Here is a 19696-nt window from a genome sequence, read left to right as displayed (position 1 = left end):
CAGATTTAGCTTAGAGTATGTGGGTAAGCCCTTTTAAATCATGCACCATATCTTTGAAATCAGGCGACCATCTAAGACTTGCTGTAATCTGACCCCATGCTACCATTCCGGTCCATCATTCTTGTGGTCTCTTCTGTGAACTCTATACTCAAACAGTATTCCTAGTGATCCCTTCATGATGTGATCTTTCCTCTCTATGCTTGCTCATGCTATTGTATCTGAAAAAAAAAAAAATCATATCTTTTGTCTTCCCCAGATGTACTCTGAAAATGCCCATGCTCTGAGAATCTGTAGGTAGCAATGTCTGGTCATTGCTTTCTTATAGTGTAATGCGTTATCATCATGGTGGGAAACATGGTGGCAGGCAGGCAGACACAGTGCTGGAGCAGTAGCTGAGAGTGCTACATCTTGATCCCCAGGCAGCAGGATGAAAAAGAGACACTGGGCCTGGCTTGAACATTGAAAACCTTAAAGCCCATCCCCAGTGACACACTTCCTCTAACAAGGCCACACCTACACCAGCAAGGCTAGACTTCCTAATAGTGCCACTCCCTAGTGAGCAAGCATATGAGTCTGTGGGGCCATTCCTGCTCAAACCACAACTACTCACATTGAAGGTGGGTCTTCTCTCAGTTAAACTTCGGAAACTTCCTCAAAGATACAACAGAGATATGTTTCCTAGGTGAGTCCAAGTCTAGGAGAGTTGGTAAAGATTAATCACCACATAGAGAAATACAGCTTTTCTGTATTTTGAACTCTAGGTATTAAATATTCTTCATTAGGCAATAGAAAAACTGTAAATAAGAGATAAAGGAGATCTGAGGAGTTCTTAAGGAAAGATGCTGTATTAACAAGGGGTATTAATGGAGTCCTAGAGGACTTATGTAGAGTATGGTTTTCTAAAATGTCTAGTAGTGATAGTTCAAGAGTGACTCAGATTCTTGGTGCGTTGTGTAAGCAGTGTGTTGCCTCTGCCTCTAGTATGCACAGAAGCACCTTCATTGCTGGCTGCCTGTGTGGAGGCTGACTCATCACTCACTCTATAGTGTCAACTGGTACATGAATTTCAGTTTCATTTAATTACCAAGTTTTAATTGGATCCCATTGCCAGATTGGTCTCCTGTTCCAGACTGTCTCCTCTCAGCTATGCTGTTACTATGGCTACTTGGTTCCTTCTTCATCCCTGATGTCATCCCTGCAGTAGTGGATGACATCAACATCTACTCAGGTAGAAGCCAGACAGTTACTGCAAAACACTGTCATCTTGCATCCGCTGTCTTCTTACTGCCATCTGGAATAGGATCAAACCATGGTGGTAAGGCTCTTAATTTTTCTGTATCTCTTTTATTTAGTAACTTTTGCCAAGTGTTAGAGTTCTGGGACCTTAGGAACTTTTGGAAGCCATCTTTCTCTTCCCTTCCTGCCTCTCACCAAGTACAGTGCATTATTTAGGAGTATGGCGTATGCTGTACATAAACACATGGTGTATAGTTTACATAAATGAGCCAAAGAAATCTTCTCCTTATTTAACAAGAAAGTCTTCCTTTGGTTTCTTTCTTATGTTAGTTTGGTGTGATTTTTTTTCTTCAGATGTATTCCTTTTTTTTCTGGAGCTGGAGAAAATGAATCATTTTAGAGAGAGGATAGTCTTTGTTCTGTATTACACTGCTATGTTGCTATGTTTCTTGTATTAATTGATGACCTTTAGGCTTGCTGGGAAATGTTCACTGGGCTTTTAACATTTAATATATGTATTTTTAATTGAAAAAAAGAAAAAGAAAAAAATTCTAAGATGCTGTGGAGTTCATCCATTGACTATGAAATTTAAAAATTGCCATCTGCCCTGGGAGGAGATCTGGTCTTAAAGCCACACTGTTTAAGATGAGAAATATTATCTCTCCAGATTTTAAAATGATATGTTGTCATGCTTTTTAACATGTGGTTGAATTCACAGCCTATGACTTAACTGGATGTCATTTTTTCTAGTTTTTTCTTAGCTCATACTATCATTTTTATTCTCCAGAGTAAGCTGAGGTCAAGAGGCCTTCAGTCTCTTCCTTTCTTGTAGCTACAGAAGTAGGACTCATAGTTAACACAAATAAAAACAAAAATAAACCAGCAAAGATCTTAGTCCTTAGGAATAGATCCTGACAATAAAGACTTTGCATTTACTCTGCTCCCTGTGCCTGCGGTTTTAATTTAACACATCAATGAAAAGACAGCATTTAAAAAGGGAGGGAACACCCAGCAGGACTTACTTTTATTAGTGCAATTTGTAAGAAATTACTGCATTTAATGAGAAAATCGTTAAGCATGGAAAAAATGGGCCGTGATGGAACTTGTGGAGCTTAGAGGGTGAGATTTTAATTGAGTTTTTTACTTATTGGAAAGAGACAGTGATAATGATGATGTTAATAATAATAATAATAATATTAAGGTTAATAATAATATTAATAATAATAATGATAATCTGGGGCTGCACCTCTTCTATTGAGGTGGTCAGCACATTGTATTTTTAGTTCCTCTCCCCCTGCTACCCAGCATATGTAGTGTGATAGTGATGGAGCTCCTTGGGTCCTGTGGACCCTTTCTATGAGGAAGCCACAGCACTGTGCTAACTGGGGGTTAAAAGGCAGAGCCCTGCAGAACAGCTCCTAAGGGGTAAAGGACAAAAGAGGCTAAGGGCAAACGATGTGTACCTCACTGCTGCATGAACAGGCAATTTCAAAGGCCATTTTCAGGCTCATAAACTTTATGCTTTTTTGTAGTTCTGTGTCTTTTGATTTCTTTTTCCCCAATAAGAATATTCACTAGAACTTGTAACAATGGAAGGAAGGAACACAGACATCCAAGGAAAACTTCTTGGAATCTTAGGTTAAGAAATAAATAAGGGGGCAGGGCCGGGGGTGGGGGGCTGGAGAGATGGCTCAGCAGTTAGAACACTGACTGCTCTTCCAGAGGTCCTACATGCAATTCCTAGGAACCACATGGAAGCTTGCAACCATCTGTAATGAGATCTGATGCCCTCTTCTGCTGTGTCTGAAGACAGACAGGGTACTCACATAAATAAAATAAATAAATCTTAGAAATAAATAAATAAATAAATCAGCTTGTCTTTTGTCATTTAGAAGAAGGGAATTTAAGATACCTTCTTTTTGTACTTGGCTATTCAGTTTGATCCTGTGAGGACATGGGTCCTATGGGAAGCCACTCAGTTGCTTCTAGGATCTCCTGTGTGTTTCCACGATCACATGGTGGTATGGTAGGTAACTGCTGCTATGTTCCCCCATGTTAAATATGATAAAAAAAGGAAATGTATGCCACTTAATTAAAGATGTTACACTTAATAAAACTAATGGTTTTTATGCGGCTCTGTTTCTGTAGAGTAAAACTTATTAAATAATAAAAAAAAGCCAACATCTAGTAAAAGCTTCAGATATGCTGGTGAACCTTTTCAGCCACTTAATTAGGTTTTGTTGTGTCCCACCTCATTAGAGAGGAAAGAGAAAATGTTGCAAAGGCTGTCTTCCTTTATCATTTATATTAAATAATACCTTGTTCATATCCAGTTCTCCTGGAAATATCCAGTTCAAACAATGAGGTCTTTTTTGTAAACTCATGATAAAGCACACACCAGGTGACTCACTCTACCCCTGTACACATTGGATGGTCAAGGCCTGGGAGACCCGGGTGGCCCCTGCCATTTACCTTTCCCATTCTCCTAGGTCCACAGACTTCTGCAAGGTTCAGTCAAAGGGAAATTGTGGCAGGAAAATGGTATGGGCATTATGAAAGGGAAATGTCAGAGTATCTTCTTTTCTGTGGTGGGCAGCATCTCTGGTCCTTCCTGGCTCTGCCTCCAGTTACCCCATATTTTCTGTTCTTTGTGCAACATGGCACAGGATGCTAAAGGCTGCTTGCCACTTGCTGCTTGCTTGCTGCTGCCTTACAGAACATTCTCAGTTGGCTTCATAGCTCTTCATTCTGAGAGTAAGGACTGCTTGTATTATATCACCTGTGGCAAATATTTAGCGCGGCTTCTTTCCTTCTGGCTGATAAACTCATAGGCTCTACCCACAGTAGCCAAGTTATATCCTAGAGCAGGGGTTCTCAACCTTCCTAATGCTGTGACCTTTTAATCCAGTTCTTCATGTGTGCTAACCCCAACCATAAAATCATTTCATTGTTTCTTCATAATTGTAAATGTACTACTGTTAATGAATCATAATTAAATCTCTGTATTTTCTGATGGTCTTAGGTGACCTCTGTGAAAGGGTCATTTGACCCCCAAAGGGGTAGAGACCCACAGGTTGAGAACTGCTGTCCTAAAGAGAAACAAAAAGGGAGCCATTTTGTGATCATCTCACTTTGGCTGCCTGTTGTAAAATCTACACCACAGATGCCCTTTTATTATCAAGCATATACCCTTTCCAACTTTCTGGCTTGAAGCAGGGGTTGTAATTTACATGTCGATTTAATTGGTGACAGACTCCTTGCCCAGAGTTTTATCTGCTGATGAATACTACTCCTTTTTATTCTGCTAGTGGGGAGACATCTGAATGATGCTTGGGTCCAGTAAAACCAGGATGCTGTCAGGATTTGTACATATGGCATGTGACTGAGGAGAGAAGCTACTGCTTTTTTGTCTGTTAGATAAGGAGAAAACCCATAGTTACTTTCTTTCATTTGAGTGAAAATGTCTTTATGGGTCAGAGGGAGTGGGTTAGGGGCAGGCTGGGTTGTGGCCCGAGATGTCCTAGCTCCTGTTACCATGCACTGAGGACTTGGGATGGTAAACATTTTTTTTTTTTTTTTAAGAGGGAGGGTATGCATTTCAGATAAAACAAACAAGAGAAGTCTATCGTGTTCCTCTGATGGAACACTTCTGAGTCTAGACATCATTTGAATGTGACATGGCTGCATGGCTCATTTCACTTATGAACAAGATCTAGACTACTGTATTAAGCCCATGTACAGCCTGAATCTAGAATAGATATCTTTGAAGCCTCTTTGAGATAAGTGAAGGCCTGTAGTATCCTAAGATGGATACTCCTTCCAGGGTCTATTTTTTATATTTGCTACTAATAAGTGTTGAGTCACTGGCTAATTGTGAAGAACATTTTGGTGCATTCTAATTGGATCTGTGACTTACAGAGTATGGAGATTGTCAGGTTGTCTCTTAGCTATGTTATTGCTGTAGAAGCAGACAAAAGCACCTGAAGCACCTGGTGATCAGCATCTGCATACAGCAGCATCTGCATACAGCAGCATCTGCATACAGCAGCATCTGCATACAGCAGCATCTGCATACAGCAGCATCTGCATACAGCAGCATCTGCATACAGCAGCATCTGCATACAGCAGAACAGGGGAGCCAAAAGCATAAGCCAGCTAGGAAGAAGTACTGGTTGTTCCCAGTCTTTTTTTTTTTTTTTTTTTTTCAGTTTACTTTATTAAAGACGTCAGGGAAATGAGCTTTGTCCTCAAATGTTAGAAGGGAAGTCTGTTGTCCACATCTCTTCTAATATTCAGTATGTAAAGTGTTATCCATCACAGCTATGCCCTGGTGTTAAATGGTTCATTATAGTCAGTGAACCACAAAATTGTCTGGGTAAAGGGGCAGAATTCAGAATCAGGGGCTAGATGTACAGGCTGTCTGATTGCCTGCTTCTAGAAGGACAGAAATCCAGCCCTTTGTCTTCATTGGATTGTTGGAAGGTCAGTGTGTTTATCTGCCTGAGTTTCTCAACCTTGTGAGGGGAAGGACACGGCAGTCTGACAGGCTCATATGAAAGACAGAATCTGAATAGGCTCTTGGGTTCTGAGAACATCATTCTCAGATGTAAATGTGATGCTGGGACACCTTCGTTCTCTGTGTAGCTTCTTCACCATGTCACCATTGCATGTGGACACTTGGCTTTTATTTGCTGATTTTATTTGAGTGTGGGTATTTTCTCTGTAAACTGGTCTGTGTCTCTGTCTCTCTAATGCTGGTGAGTGTGAGTATATTTGTGAACATAGTCTGTATGAGTGTGTTCTTTCATATTTTGGTATAAGCAGGTAAGGAAACTGGTTTTTGTGAAACAGTTCAGTATCTCTTTGTTGCTTAATGGGTCCTGCACTAGATGACATAATCTTTTATCACTTGATTCTTTGTGTTTTTATGTGTTCCTTTGTAGATTTTTTCCCATTTATTACTCTCCCTCTCTCTCCCCCCTCAGTGTGTGTGTGTGTGTGTGTGTGTGTGTGTGTGTGTGTGTGTTTGCAGGGACAGGCACTCTATGGTGCTTGTGTAGAGGGCAACTTGTAGGAATTGATTCTCTCCATTTATCTTGTGGGTTCCAGGGACTGAACTCCGGTCATCAGGCTTGGTGGCAAGTGCCCTTACCCACTGAGCCATCCATTGGCCCTTTCGTAGCTGTTTCATAAAAATTTGGACACAGATTCTGTCTCTTCTTTACTACTACTGTTAATATTCACGCTCCAAGTTCTGGTCTGTGTGTTCTTGCTGACTTCCTTCTTCACTTTCTACCAAGCTTGCATTCCTCTGTCTGTCTGTCTGTCTGTCTGTCTGTCTGTCTGTCTGTCTGTAAATATTGTTCTTCCTAAGCCCTTGGTCTTGGAATCTTTCTAACTCTATTCTTTCCCCGGAGTCAAGCTCCATCCTCATCACAAATATGTACTCTCTTGATGCTTCTCCTGCCAGTGTTTCCTGTCCAGTTCTGACTCCCTTGTTCTTCCCTTATTCTTACCCCGTCGTCACTCCAGGTACTTTCCCACCTTTGTTCTCTCTTTCCACACACACACTCATAAGTGAGTGTGTGTGTGTAGAGGCCAGAGGTCAACTTGGGGTGTCTCTATTACTCTTCACCTTACTTCTGAGATAGTTCCTCTCACTTAGCCCGGAACCCACCAGTTTAAATCAGCTAGACTGCCTAGCCAAGATGTCCTGGGGATCCTTTTTTACAGGGGTGCTGGGGAGCTGAACCCATGTCTTTGTGTGGTGAGCACTCTATGTACTAAACCTGGGCTGTTGGAGAGAAAAGCCAACTGTTGCTCAGTTAAGAGCCATGTTTACTGATGATGCCTCCTGAATCACCAAAAATTTGAAAAAATTCAGCCCATGCACAATTTTTTTCAGATATTATTTTATTATAATATTGATAGTCCTTTTCATATTTTTACCCAGTTGTTGTTGTTATTGTTGTTATTATTATTAGTGTGTGTATGTATCACATTCCCTGGTGGACTCTTCAGTCCTCAGAGGGAAGGGACTTACCTTAAACTTAATTGAATCCTTTGGAATACAGCATCATATCTTGTACACAGTAGTTTCACAATAAATATTAACTAGGACAAGCTGATGAAGTGGCTGCTAAATGAAGCAAAGAGAAACAGTTATGGCATAGCTTCCTAAGATTCTTCATTCTCATTTCAGAAGAAATGGAGGAGTTGGAGTTTGGGGATTAGTGTCCTTAACCTCTAAGGGAATTTATTTATGCCTAGACAGATAATGTTAAGTGAACTTCTTATGAAACTGTCAGCCAAAGGAGGCTGTTGTGAGCTGTATTAGAAACACCAGACATTTGGTTATTTTGCCTTGGCAAGCTGAAAAGAGAAAATGATTTGTTTGCTTTGAGTTTCTTGTTGATGGTTCTCTCCTGTCAGATAATCAGGGTTGTATTATTTACCTCCCTAAAAAGACCATCAGAACATGCTGTGTCTCCTTTGAATAGTATGTGGATAATAATTTACTGCCGGAGGACACAATGGGGGAGATTTCTGAAATTGCATAGGGAAGTGTTTCTTTAATCCTCAAATTTGTCAAATGCTTTATAATAATGGAGATCATAATCTCCGGGTTGGAAGGAGAAATAAAATGGTTCTTGGAGATATTTTTTCCTTCCTGAGAAATTGCTATATGAGAAAATGCTTCTTTTTCTTTTTTTTTTTAAATCCTTTATGCATGCTTTAAGGTCCTCCGGAAATGAGTAGATGGCACCGATTCAGGTCTTTTGTAAGATGCTGAACAGTGTTCAGTTCTCTGATTCATAGAGTTAGTGGCCCTGAGCCTCACGGGTGACTCTTAAAGGCAGTTTGCTTTAATATCGCATTCTCACATACATTTTAAACAGAATGCTTAAATGAGGTCATGATTTGGGAAATAGCAGTCGTAGGTATCTTGGCCATGCCTTAGAAGTTGTCAGGCAGCCAGGCAGTGTGTGGTTCCAGGGATGAAGGTTTCATTGGTTTCGTCTGCTGAGGTCAAGGCATGTTTCCATTTTCCTTTGCTTTATTCATACTGAAGGATTCTTTTTTTCTTTGTTTATGAGGTAGCCACAAGTTCCAGCTTGGTTTGCAAATGATAACATTATTAATGTCCTTCTGCTTTCCAAGCCATTTATACGTTGCCTGCTAACAGCTATTGCTTATTAAGTATCCAGAGCTAGTGCAGTGCTGAGAAGCACGGGGAATATTCAGGTGCAGGAAGGGCACAGATACAGTAATCATTGCTCATTCTAATCACAAATGTGGGCTGCTCTTTCCTAATGCAACCTGGGATTGGTTAAAGGTAGGCTGTCCCTAGCTCATTACTTTTCATTGCCTGGTGCTGCTTGACAGTTACCCTAAGTCTCAGACTTGGGGGAGGAACTGGAGGATTAATTTCCTGTGAATATATTAGGGAAGGTAAAAACAAGATTTAAAATGAAGCAAGTAAATAAAAACATAAAACCAACCATCCTACTACAACCTACAGAAAGAATACTTAGCTATAATTCTAGGCACTTTAGAAATTTAATTTTATTTCTTGACAAATAGTGTTACCAAATTTCTTTATTCAAAAGATTTACTATTTTTAATTATATGTATATGTCAGAGTATGTGCCTGTGACTGCAGTCCCCACAGGGGCCAGAAGAGGGTATCAGCTTTCCTAGATCTAGAGTTAGAGACTGTTGTGAGCTGCCCTGTGTGGGTGTTGAAAACATAGCACTCAGCCTCTGGAAGAGCAGTATACCACGTGCTCTTAGCTGCTGAGTTGTTCCTCTCTTTACCAAATTTTTTGTTGTTGTTGTTTTTTGTTTTTTGTTTGTTTCTTTGTTTTGTTTCTTGAGATAGGGTTTTTCTGTGCAGTCCTGGCTGCTCTGAACTTGCTTTGTAGACCAAGCTGACCTCAAACTCAAATAGATCTGCCTGCCTTTGTCTCCTGAATACAGGGACTAAAGGCGTTCACCACCATGTTTGGCACCAAAGTTCTTAAATACCAACTTTTGAGATAGGATTTTGCATCTTCTCCCGCCCTAAAGAAACTTGGCTACTATGCCTGCAGATTCCGAGGCTCTTGAATAAGAGTTCACCCGTACAGTTGTGTACCAAGAATTGTACTATATTCTCACAAACATCCCCCACACCTAAGAGAATAAATTTATTATCTTATATTCTAGCGAGTCTCCAGTTAATAAGTCGCATTGAACAGTTTTTGGATACCAATGAAACACTGTACTTTATGAAAAGTATGGACTGCATCAAAGCTTTCCGGGAGGAAGCCATTCAGGTAAGTGTGTTCACCCATCTTCTATTCCAGTAGCTGTCACAGGGCAGAGACACACAGCATCCCACAAATAAGCCTAGGTTTCGGAAAGCAGCATTCTCACTGTGAATTGTACAGTATGCCAGGTGGAAACGACTAAACTCGCCTGTCATTATCATCTCTCAGGTGGGGGGGCCAGTTCATCCCTCAGGGTTAGCTTTTTATGACACTAGTGTACAGGCTTCATGCCCCTGCTTAAAGAACCGAGAAGAGTCCCATTGTAGCTTCTGGTAGTCCTGTCAATATGAAAGATAAACTAACTCTTTTAGGAAAATTGATGAAAGATGTATATGATCATGCATGCTGAGAAGGATTTATAGAGATGGAAGTGGGTATGTAAATGGCAGAAGAGACAAAGAACCCTACACACAGCGGTGGTTTTCCAGTGCTGTAGGTGGGTTTTCTTCATTTTGTTAGGAACTTTTAGAAAACACTTATAAACCTCTTCCAGATTATTTATGGGGCTTTTATTTCTCTAAGCAAGAAGTGAGCCAATTTGAAATCAAAGGTATATTTTTAAAGTTGGCAGAGTTGTAGAGTATGTTTTTGTGTAGGTGCCAATTAAATATTTGCTGAATGAACAAATACTTGAGTAATTTAGGTGCTTACAAAGAATGACAGGGAAATGAGAAAATGGCTAAAATTAGAATAAAAGGCTCAGAAGTAGATGGTGCAAATACTCCACAGATTAAAAACAATGAAATTTTAGAAATGCAGGATCAAGAAAAGGCTAAGGGTGGCTCAGATGAGTGCCCTGTTCCTACATGGATCGGGTTAGGACTTGGGTGGGAAAACAAAAAGAAGGCTAAGACTGTCCGTCTCAGCAGCCCGTGTGAATGAGGCCCTGAGCTTCATCTGCAACACACAACCAAGAAGAGAGCAAGATGGAAGAGGAGCAGAAGAGACCAGAGACAGATTGATCCTTCTTCATGTAGACCTGTGTTAAGAGGAAAATTAGTTTGTTTTTTTTTTTAAAAGAACATGAAGTTCATCTAAAGAAACAAAATACCAAGCAGATCTTTGCTCCCTAAAGACCTTTCAAATTTTCTGATACATAATGGCATATGTTTTTCCTTTCCTTCCCCTCTGAGTGTCTCCCTGACGCCTGGCAGGGTCTCAATAGTTCATACAGTTCATACTCTCAATACAGCTGAGGCTGGCTAGCACAGGGGAAGCGGCCTTTCCTCCACTTCCCCTGTGCTAGGATGATGGGCATGTTCCAGGGAGCCAAGACGAATGTGTTTCTTAATTTAAAAAAATTTTAGAAATGACATACAGAAATATTTATAACTGAAATAATATGACTGAAATTTACTTTAAAATTACTCGAGCTGTGAGAGGTAGGGGTGTAGACAGAAGAAGATTGGCGGAGTTACTGCTGGGTTAGTGCAGCTCAGTGGTAGAGCACTCGAGCAGCTGCTTGAGGGCGTATGGTCAGTCTCTGGTCATCACAAAATGAAACAAAGATTAGATAAGTTGACAATCCTTGAAGTCAAATGATCAGTGCATGAGTGTCCAGTAAATTGTTGTTTTGTTTGAAATTGCCTGCGCTGAAAGCTAAAAATGAAGTTCTAAGCTGCCAAGATCTCTGTGACCCCTAGCTCTGTCTCTGTGCCTTCCATGGGTAGACAGCTCTCTGCTTCAGTTTGCATCACTGGTTTCCAGTTACTAAAGTACACTCTTTGTGATGGGTTCAAGTGAAGCACATTGTTTGAAGGATGTTTGCTTGCTTTGACTTGCCTCTTGTTCTCCTGCTCACCCCCAGTTTTCAGAAGAGCAGCGTTTCAACAGTTTCCTGGAAGCCCTTCGAGAGAAAGTGGAAATTAAACAATTAAATCATTTCTGGGAAATTGTTGTTCAGGGTAAAGTGGTATTGTTTTCTTCAAATATTTATGCTTTTAAAAATATATATAAAACTTCCCTTTTTTATAAAGTTTTTCATTTTTGTGTGTGGTACGCATGTATGTGAGTATGCATGTTTGTATGTATGGGGCACTAGTGTGTGTGTGTGTGTGTGTGTATGTATGTATGTGTGTCTGTGTGTCTGTGTTCACGTGTGTGTGCACATGGATGGGGAAGCCCAGGGTTGATGCTGGAAAACATCTCCATTGCTTTCCATCTTACTTTTTAGATGGAGTTACTCTGATCACCAAAGATGAAGGCCCAGGAAGCTCTGTCACAGCTGAGGAAGCCACAAAGGTATTGAGAGCTTATCCCCTCCATCATTAGACGAGTTACCCCATGAGGGAGCTCCTAACACAGTGTACACATTCCTTATCAGCCAAGTCAACTGCCTCAGCTGCAGCTGCACCCTTAGAACAGGCATGCAGCCTGTCCGTGTTCACATGGTTGTGTCTCTAGAATCTACGTGTAGTCCTGGCTTCAGTATCTACAGAACCATTAAATTTCACAGTGTATTTCCTTCTTAGCCTGGGTCCTAGTACAGGCTGTGATGGACCACTCCTCCACCCCTCTCCTTCCCACCTTGAATTTTTGGTGAAATGACATTTTAAATGTGTGTGTGTGTGTGTGTGTGTGTGTGTGTGTGTGTGTGTGTGTAGTGGGTTGGCTACATTCAGTGGTTCATGGCTTCTGGTCCATTGGCACATGTATGGATGTCTGATACACCTGCAGGCATTGGTCATCTCCTGCCATCATGTGGGTTCCAGAGGTTGAACTCAGTTTGTCAGACTTGATGGCAAACACACTTATCCACTGAGCCATTGGCTGCACCCTCCCAATCTCCTTTTTAAAAATACTGGTTAAACAGCAAAGGCTGGGGACCTGAGCTCTACAGTAGAGTTATCGGCTAAAATAGCATGCATGAGGTACTGGATTTGTTCTCTTGCACTAAAAACAAAACAAAGATAGAGACTACTCCAAAGATTTTGCTGGTTTGAGACAGGTCTCAGGAATGATTAGTTTGTGGTTTTAAAGCTATTCTTGTGAATATATTGTGGAGCTGGTAGAGAAAGACTCCTAAATCTAGCACTAGGAATAGCCAGGTGTTGTCAGTGAAAGACCCCACATATACAGAACCCACAGCTTTTGATTGGCACATTTGTTAGGCTAAGGCCTCCTTATTTGATGTATTGAATATTAATCTGACTCAGCTGTCAGTCAAATATATGTAGCTATCATTAATTCTTTTTTGTACTTCAAGGTTGTAGTGGAATTTTTGTGACATTAAATTGAGCAGCTCAGGGTACGTAGTTTATAACACCCTGCTTCAGTTGCAGACACTGGCTGACCTAGTCTCACTAGCACAGAACCTGGCAGATGGCAGTAGACTAACCTGCAGCATGGTAGTCACCTGGCTTGGGTGCTAGCACTCTGACCTCTAGAAGCTCAAACGGTCAGTCAGTTCTGGGTGCATAGGGCTGTGATGAAGACTCAGAGGTGACCACAGTGGTAAAGGAGAACTTGTCCTGGGGCTGGAGAACCAGAGTGGCTGTAAGGAGTGACAGGGACAAGACTGGGAATGTTCATTATTCCTAGGCCAAATGGAAAATGCCAGGAATTTTCAACTCAGAAAAGGTGTTAGACAGGAACCAAAGTATTATTTGGGAGAGAAGTTAGCCAGCAATAATCAAGAATTTTTACTAAGTATTTTTATTTGAAAAGGTATTTTTCTTATTTATTTATTTATTTATTTATTTTTTTATTTATTTTTGTTTGTTTGTTTGTTTTTTGAGACAGGGTCTATAGCATAGGCTGGCCTTGATCTCCTCATGTAGCTGAGGAAGGCCTTGAACTTGAAAATAAAATCGTGTGTGTGTGTGTGTGTGTGTGTGTGTGTGTGTGTATACCTGTGTGTTCATGTGAGTACAGGCACACTCATGCAATGACATGGGTGTGGTGGTCAGAGGACAACCTTGGGTGTCATCTTTGTCTTCCTGTTTGAGACAGTGACTCTTCCCACCACTGTCTGTGACAATGTCACTGCCCCACATGCTTCCGGGGCTTCTGCTGTTCCTCCTTCCCACCTTACAGTAGGAACCCTGGGATTACAGATGTGCACAACAGTCTCCAGCTTTCACATGGCTTCTGAGGAATCTAAATGCAGGTCTTTGTGCTTGCCTTATCCATCTCCTCAGGTTGGCCTTGAAATCTGACCTTGCTGCCTCCATCTTCCCAGTGATGAAATTACAGGTGTACATCCCCATGCTGGTGCCTGCAGTGCTGGGAATTGAATCCAGGGCCTTGTGCTTGCTGAGGAAGCACTCCACCATAGTCTTTGGGTTTTTTTTGTTTTTGTTTTTTGTTTTTTTTTTTAAATTGGGTATTTATTTATTTACATTTCAAATGTTATCCCCTTTCCTGGTTTCCCCTCTGCAAACCCCCTATCCCATCTCTCCTTACCATGCTTCTATGAGGGTGCTCCCCCACCCACCCACCCACTCCTGCCTTACCACCCTAGCATTCCTCTACACTGGGGCATCAAGCCTTCACAGGACCAAGGGCCTCTCCTCTCATTGATGCCAGATAAGGCCCCTTCAGCTCCTTCAGTCCTTCCCCTAACTCTGCCATTGGGGTCCCTGTGCTCAGCCCCATGGTTGGCTGAGGGCATCTGCATCTGTATTGGTCAGAATCTGGCAGAGCCTCTCAGGAGACAGCTATATCAGGCTCCTGTCAGCAAGCACTTCTTGGCATCAGAAATAGTGCCTGAGTTTGGTGTCTGCATGTGGGATGGATCCCCAGGTGGGGCAGTCTCTAGATGGCCTTTCCTTCAGTCTCTGCTGCACTCTTTGCCCCTGTATTTCCTTCAGGCAGGTGTAATTTTAGGTTAAAATTTTGGAGATGGGTGGGTGGCTCCATCCCTCAACTGGGGTGGGGGGGTGCATGCCTAACCTCTGGATATGGTCTCAACAGGTTCTTACTCCCCTTTGTTGGGTATTTCAGCTAATGTCATCCCTGTGGGGTGCTGGGAAGCTCTTGCTTTCTGGCATCTGGGACTTTCTGGTTGCTACCCCTAGTTCCCCATCCCCTATTGCTACACACCTCTGTTTCATGACCCTCTGTACATCTCCTCCATCTTTTCCTGTACCTGATTCTGCCCCTCTTTCCCCTCCTCCTCGTCTCTTCCTTCTAAGTCCCTCCAACCCTCTACTTCCCTTGATTATTTTGTTCCTCCTTCTAAGTAGGACTGAAACATCCACTCTTTGGTCTTCCTCCTTCTAAAGCTTCTAAAAGCTTTTGTGAGTTTTTTCGTGGGTATTCCATGCTCTTTGCCTAATATCCACTTATCAGTGAGTACATACCATGTATGTTCTTTTGTGATTGAGTTACCTCACTCAGGATGATATTTTCTAGATCCATCCATTTGCCTGCGAATTTCATGAAGTCATTGTTTTTAATAGCTGAGTAGTATTCCATTGTGTAAATATACCACAATTTTTTAAAATCCATTCTTCTGTTGCGGGACATCTGGGTTGTTTCCAGCTTCTGGCTATTATAAATATGGCTGCTATGAACATAGTGGAGCATGTGTCTTTATTACATGTTGGAGCATCTTTCTAGGTATATGCCCAGGAGTGGTATAGCTGAGTCCTCAGGTAGTACTGTGTCCAGTTTTCTGAGGAACCACCAGACTGATTTCCAGAGTGGTTGTATCAGCTTGCAATTCTACCAACAATGGAGGAATGTTCCTTTTTCTCTACATCCTCCCCAGCATCTGCTGTCACCCGAGTGTTTGATCTTAGCCATTCTGACTGGTGTGAGGTGGAATCTCAGAGTTGTTTTGATTTGCATTTCCCTGATGACTAAGGATATTGAATATTTCTTTAGGTGCTTCTCAGCCGTTTGAGTTTCCTCAGTTGAGAATTCTGTTTAGCTTTGTACCCCATTTTTAAATAGGATTATTTAGTTCTCTGGAGTCTAACTTCTTGAGTTTTTTGTTTATATTGGATATTAGCTCTCTATAGATTATAGGATTGGTAAAGATCTTTTCCCAATCTGTTGGTTGACGTTTTGTCCTATTGACAGTGTCCTTTGCCTTACAGAAGCTTTGTAATTTTATGAGATGCCATTTTTCAATTCTTGATCTTAGAGCATAAGCCATTGGTGTTCTGTTAATTTTCTCTAGTTCCCATGTGTTTGATGCTTTTCCCCACCTTCTCTTCTATTAGTTTCAGTGTATCTGCTTTTATTTGGAGGTCCTTGATCCACTTGGTCTTGAGCTTTATACAGGAAGATAAGAATGGATCAATTTGCATTCTTTTACATGTTGACTGCCAGTTGAACCAGCACCATTTGTTGAAAATGCTATCTTTTTTTCACTGGATGGTTTTAGCTTCTTTGTCAAAGATCAAGTGACTATAGGTGTGTGGGTTCATTTCAGGGTCTTCAGTTCTATTCCATTGGTCTTCCTGCCTGTCTCTGTACCAATACCATGCAGTTTTTATCCCTATTGCTCTATAGTAAAGTTTGAGGTCAGGGATGGTGATTTCTCCAGAAGTTCTTTTATTGTTGAGGATAGTTTTCCGTATCCTGAGTTTTTTGTTATTCCAAATGAATTTGAGAATTTCTCTTTCTAACTCTATGAAGAATTGAGTTGGAATTTTGATGGGGATTGCATTGAATCTGTAGATTGCTTTCGGCAAGATGGCCTTTTTTACTAAATCCTGCCAATCCATGAGCATGGAAGATCTTTCCATCTTCTGAGGTCTTCTTTAGTTTCTTTCTTCAGATACTTGAAGTTCTTGTCATACAGCTCTTACACTTATTTGGTTAGGGTCACACCAAGATATTTTACATTATTTTTGACTATTGTGAAGGGTGTTGCTTCCCTAATTTCTTTCTCAGCCTGTTTATCCTTTGAGTATAGGAAGGCTACTAATTTGTTTGAGGTAATTTTATATCCAGCCACTTTGCTGAAGTTGTTTATCAGCTGTAGGAGTTCTCTGGCAGAATTTTTGTGGTCACTTAAGTATACTATCACATCATGTACAAATAGTGATATTTTGACTTCTTCCTTTGCAATTTGTATTTCTTTGACATCCGTTTGTTGTCTAATTTCTCTAGTTAGAACTTCAAGTACTATATTGAATAGATAGGGAGAGAGTGGGCAGCCTTGTCCAGTCCCCAATTTTAGTGGGATTGCTTCAAGTTTTTCTCCATTTAGTTTGATGTTGGCTACTGATTTGTTGTGTATTGCTTTTACTATGTTTAGGTACGGTCCTTGAATTCCTAATCTTTCCAAGGCTTTTAACATGAAGAGATGTTGAATTTTGTCAATTTTTTTTTAGCATCTAATAAAATGATCATTTGGGTTTTTTTTTTTTAGTTTGTTTATGTAGTGGATTATGTTGATGGATTTTCGAATATTGAACCATCTCTGCATCTGTGGGATGAAGTCTACTTGATTGTGGTGAATGAGCATTTTGATGTGTTCTTGGATTCAGTTTTCGAGAATTTTATTGAGTATTTTTGCATCAATATTCATAAGGGAAATTGTTCTGAACTTCTCTTTCTCTGTTGGGTCTTTGTGTGGTTTTGGTATCAGCCTAACTGTGGCTTTATAGAACGAATTGAGTAGTGTTCTTTCTGTTTCTATTTTGTGGAATAGTATGAAGAGTATTGATATTAGGTCTTCTTTGAAGGTCTGATAGATAGAATTCTGCACTAAACCATCTGGCCCTATGCTTTGCTTTTTTTTGGGGGGGGGAGACTTTTATTGACTGTTTCTATTTTTTTAGGGTTATGGGACTGTTTAGGTGGTTTATCTGATCCTGAGTTAACTTTGGTACCTGGTATCAGTGTAGAAAATTGTCCATTTCATCCAGATTTTCTAGTTTTGTTTAGTATAGGCTTTTGTAGTAGGATCTGGTGAGTTTTTTTTCTCAGTTTATGTTGTTATATCTCCTTTTTCATTTCTGATTTTATTAATTTGGATACTGTCTCTCTGCCCTCTGGTTAGTCTGGCTAAGGGTTTATCTATATTGTTGATTTTCTCAAAGAACCAGCTCTTGGTTTTGTTGGTTCTTTATATAGTTCTTTTTCTTTCTACTTGGTTGATTTCAGCCCTGAATTTGATTATTTCCTGCTGTCTACTCCTGTTGAGTGTATTTGCTTCTTTTTGTTCTAGAGCTTTCAAGTGTGCTGTCAAGCTACTAGTGTATGCTCTCTCCAGTTTCTTTTTGTAGGCACTTAGAGCTATGAGTTTTCCTCTTAGCACTGCTTTTATTGTGTCCCATAAGTTTTGGTATGATATGCCTTCATTTTCATTAAATTCTAAAAAGTCTTTTTTTTTTTTTTGTTTGTTTGTTTTTGGTTTTTCAAGACAGGGTTTCTCTGTGTAGCCCTGGCTATCCTGGAACTCACTCTGTAGACCAGGCTGGCCTTGAACTTAGAAATCCGCCTGCCTCTGCTTTAAATTCTTAATTTCTTCTTTGACCAAGTTATCATTGAATAGAGCAGTGTTCAGCTTCCTTTTATATGTGGGATTTTTGTTGTTTTTGTTGTTATTGAAGACCAGCCTTAGTCCATGGTGATCTGATAGGATGCATGGGATTATTTCAGCCTTCTTGTATCTCTTGAGGCCTGTTTTGTGACTGATTATATGGTCAGTTTTGGAAAATGTACCATGAGGTGCTGGGAAGAAGGTATATTTCGTTTTAGGATGAAATGTTCTATAGATATCTGTTAAATCCATTTGGTTCATAACTTTTGTTCGTCTCACTGTGTCTCTATTTAGTTTCTGTTTCCATGATCTGTCCATTGATGAGAGTAGGGTGTTGAAATCTCCCACTATTATTGTATGATGTGCAATGTGTGCTTTGAGCTTTAGTAAAGTTTCTTTTATGAATGTGAGTGCCCTTGCATTTGGAGCATAGATGTTCACAATTGAGAGTTCATCTTGGTAGATTTTTCCTTTGATGAGTATGAGGAGGTGTCCTTCCTTATCTTTTTTGATAACTTTTAGTTGAAAGTCTATTTTATTTGATATTAGAATGGCTACTCCAGCTTGTTTCTTGGGACCTTTTCCTTGGAAAATCGTTTTCCATCCTTTTACTCTGAGGTAGTGTCTGTCTTTGTCACTGAGGTGCATTTCCTGTATGCAGCAAAAATGTTGGGTCTTATTAAATATCCAGTGATTATTGCTTCCTGTTATTTTTGTTTTTAGAGGTGGAATTATGTTTGTGTGTCTATCTTCTTTTGGGTTTGTTGAAAGAAGATTACTTTCTTGCTTTTGCTAGGGTATAGTTTCCTTCCTTGTGTTGGAGTTTTCCACTTATTTTCTTTTGTAGGGCTGGATTTGTGGGAAAATATTGTGTCAATTTGGTTTTGTCTTGGAATATCTTGGTTTTTTCATCTATGGTAATTGAGAGGCTTGCTGGGTATAGTAGCCTGGGTTGGCATTTATGTTCTCTTAGGGTCTGTCTGACATCTGCCCAGGATATTCTAGCTTTTATAATCTCTGTTGAGAAGTCTGGTGTAATTCTGATAGGTCTGCCTTTATATGTTACCTGACCTTTTTCCCTTACTGCTTTTAATACTCTTTCTTTGTTTTGTGCACTTGGTGTTTTGATTATTATGTGACGGGAGGAATTTCTTTTCTGGTCCAATTTATTTTGATTTCTGTAGGCTTCTTGTATGTTCATAGGCATCTCTTTAGGTTAGGGAAGTTGTCTTCTATAATTTTGTTGAAGATATTTACTGGCCCTTTTAAATTGGGAATCTTTGCTTTCTTCTATACGTGTTATCCTTAGGTCTTGTCATCTCATTGTGTCCTGGATTTCCTGGATGTTTTGGGTTAGGAGCTTTTTGCATTTTACATTTTCTTTGACTGTTGTGTCAATGTTTTCTATGGTATCTTCTGTACCTGAGATTCTTTCTTCTATCTCTTGTATTCTGTTGTCAGTGCTTGCATCTATGACTCCTGATTTCTTTCCTAGGTTTTCTATCTTTTGGGTAGTCTGTCTTTGTGATTTCTTTATTGTTTCTATTTTCATTTTTATATCGTGGATGGTTTTGTTCAATTCTTTGACCTGTTTAGGTTGTGTTTTCCTGTAATTCCCTAAGGGAGTTTTGTGTTTCCTCTTTGAGGTCTTCTACCTGTTTACCTGTGTTCTCCTCAATTTCTTTAAGGGAATTATTTACATCCT

The 19696-nt window shown here is 40.3% G+C and overlaps 1 protein-coding gene across 3 annotated transcripts in view; it reads left to right on the top strand.

Annotated features, from left to right (window-relative positions):
• Xrcc5 (X-ray repair cross complementing 5) overlaps nt 1-19696 on the top strand; it is a 96384-nt gene that overhangs the window by 69746 nt on the left and 6942 nt on the right. For 2 of the 3 annotated variants that reach the window (XM_034498568.2, XM_076931709.1), the window contains 3 exons: nt 9445-9554; nt 11356-11452; nt 11722-11789. In XM_034498568.2, the coding sequence (XP_034354459.1) occupies nt 9445-9554; nt 11356-11452; nt 11722-11789 (275 nt within the window). Of the gene's footprint in view, nt 1-9444; nt 9555-10417; nt 10522-11355; nt 11453-11721; nt 11790-19696 lie in introns of those variants that run through there. The other variant, XM_076931708.1, reaches the window with a different exon arrangement.

Source organism: Arvicanthis niloticus, chromosome 3 (assembly GCF_011762505.2).
Source record: "Arvicanthis niloticus isolate mArvNil1 chromosome 3, mArvNil1.pat.X, whole genome shotgun sequence".
In the NCBI taxonomy this organism is placed as follows: domain Eukaryota; kingdom Metazoa; phylum Chordata; class Mammalia; order Rodentia; family Muridae; genus Arvicanthis; species Arvicanthis niloticus.
This window is presented reverse-complemented; position numbering and strand designations above follow the sequence as displayed.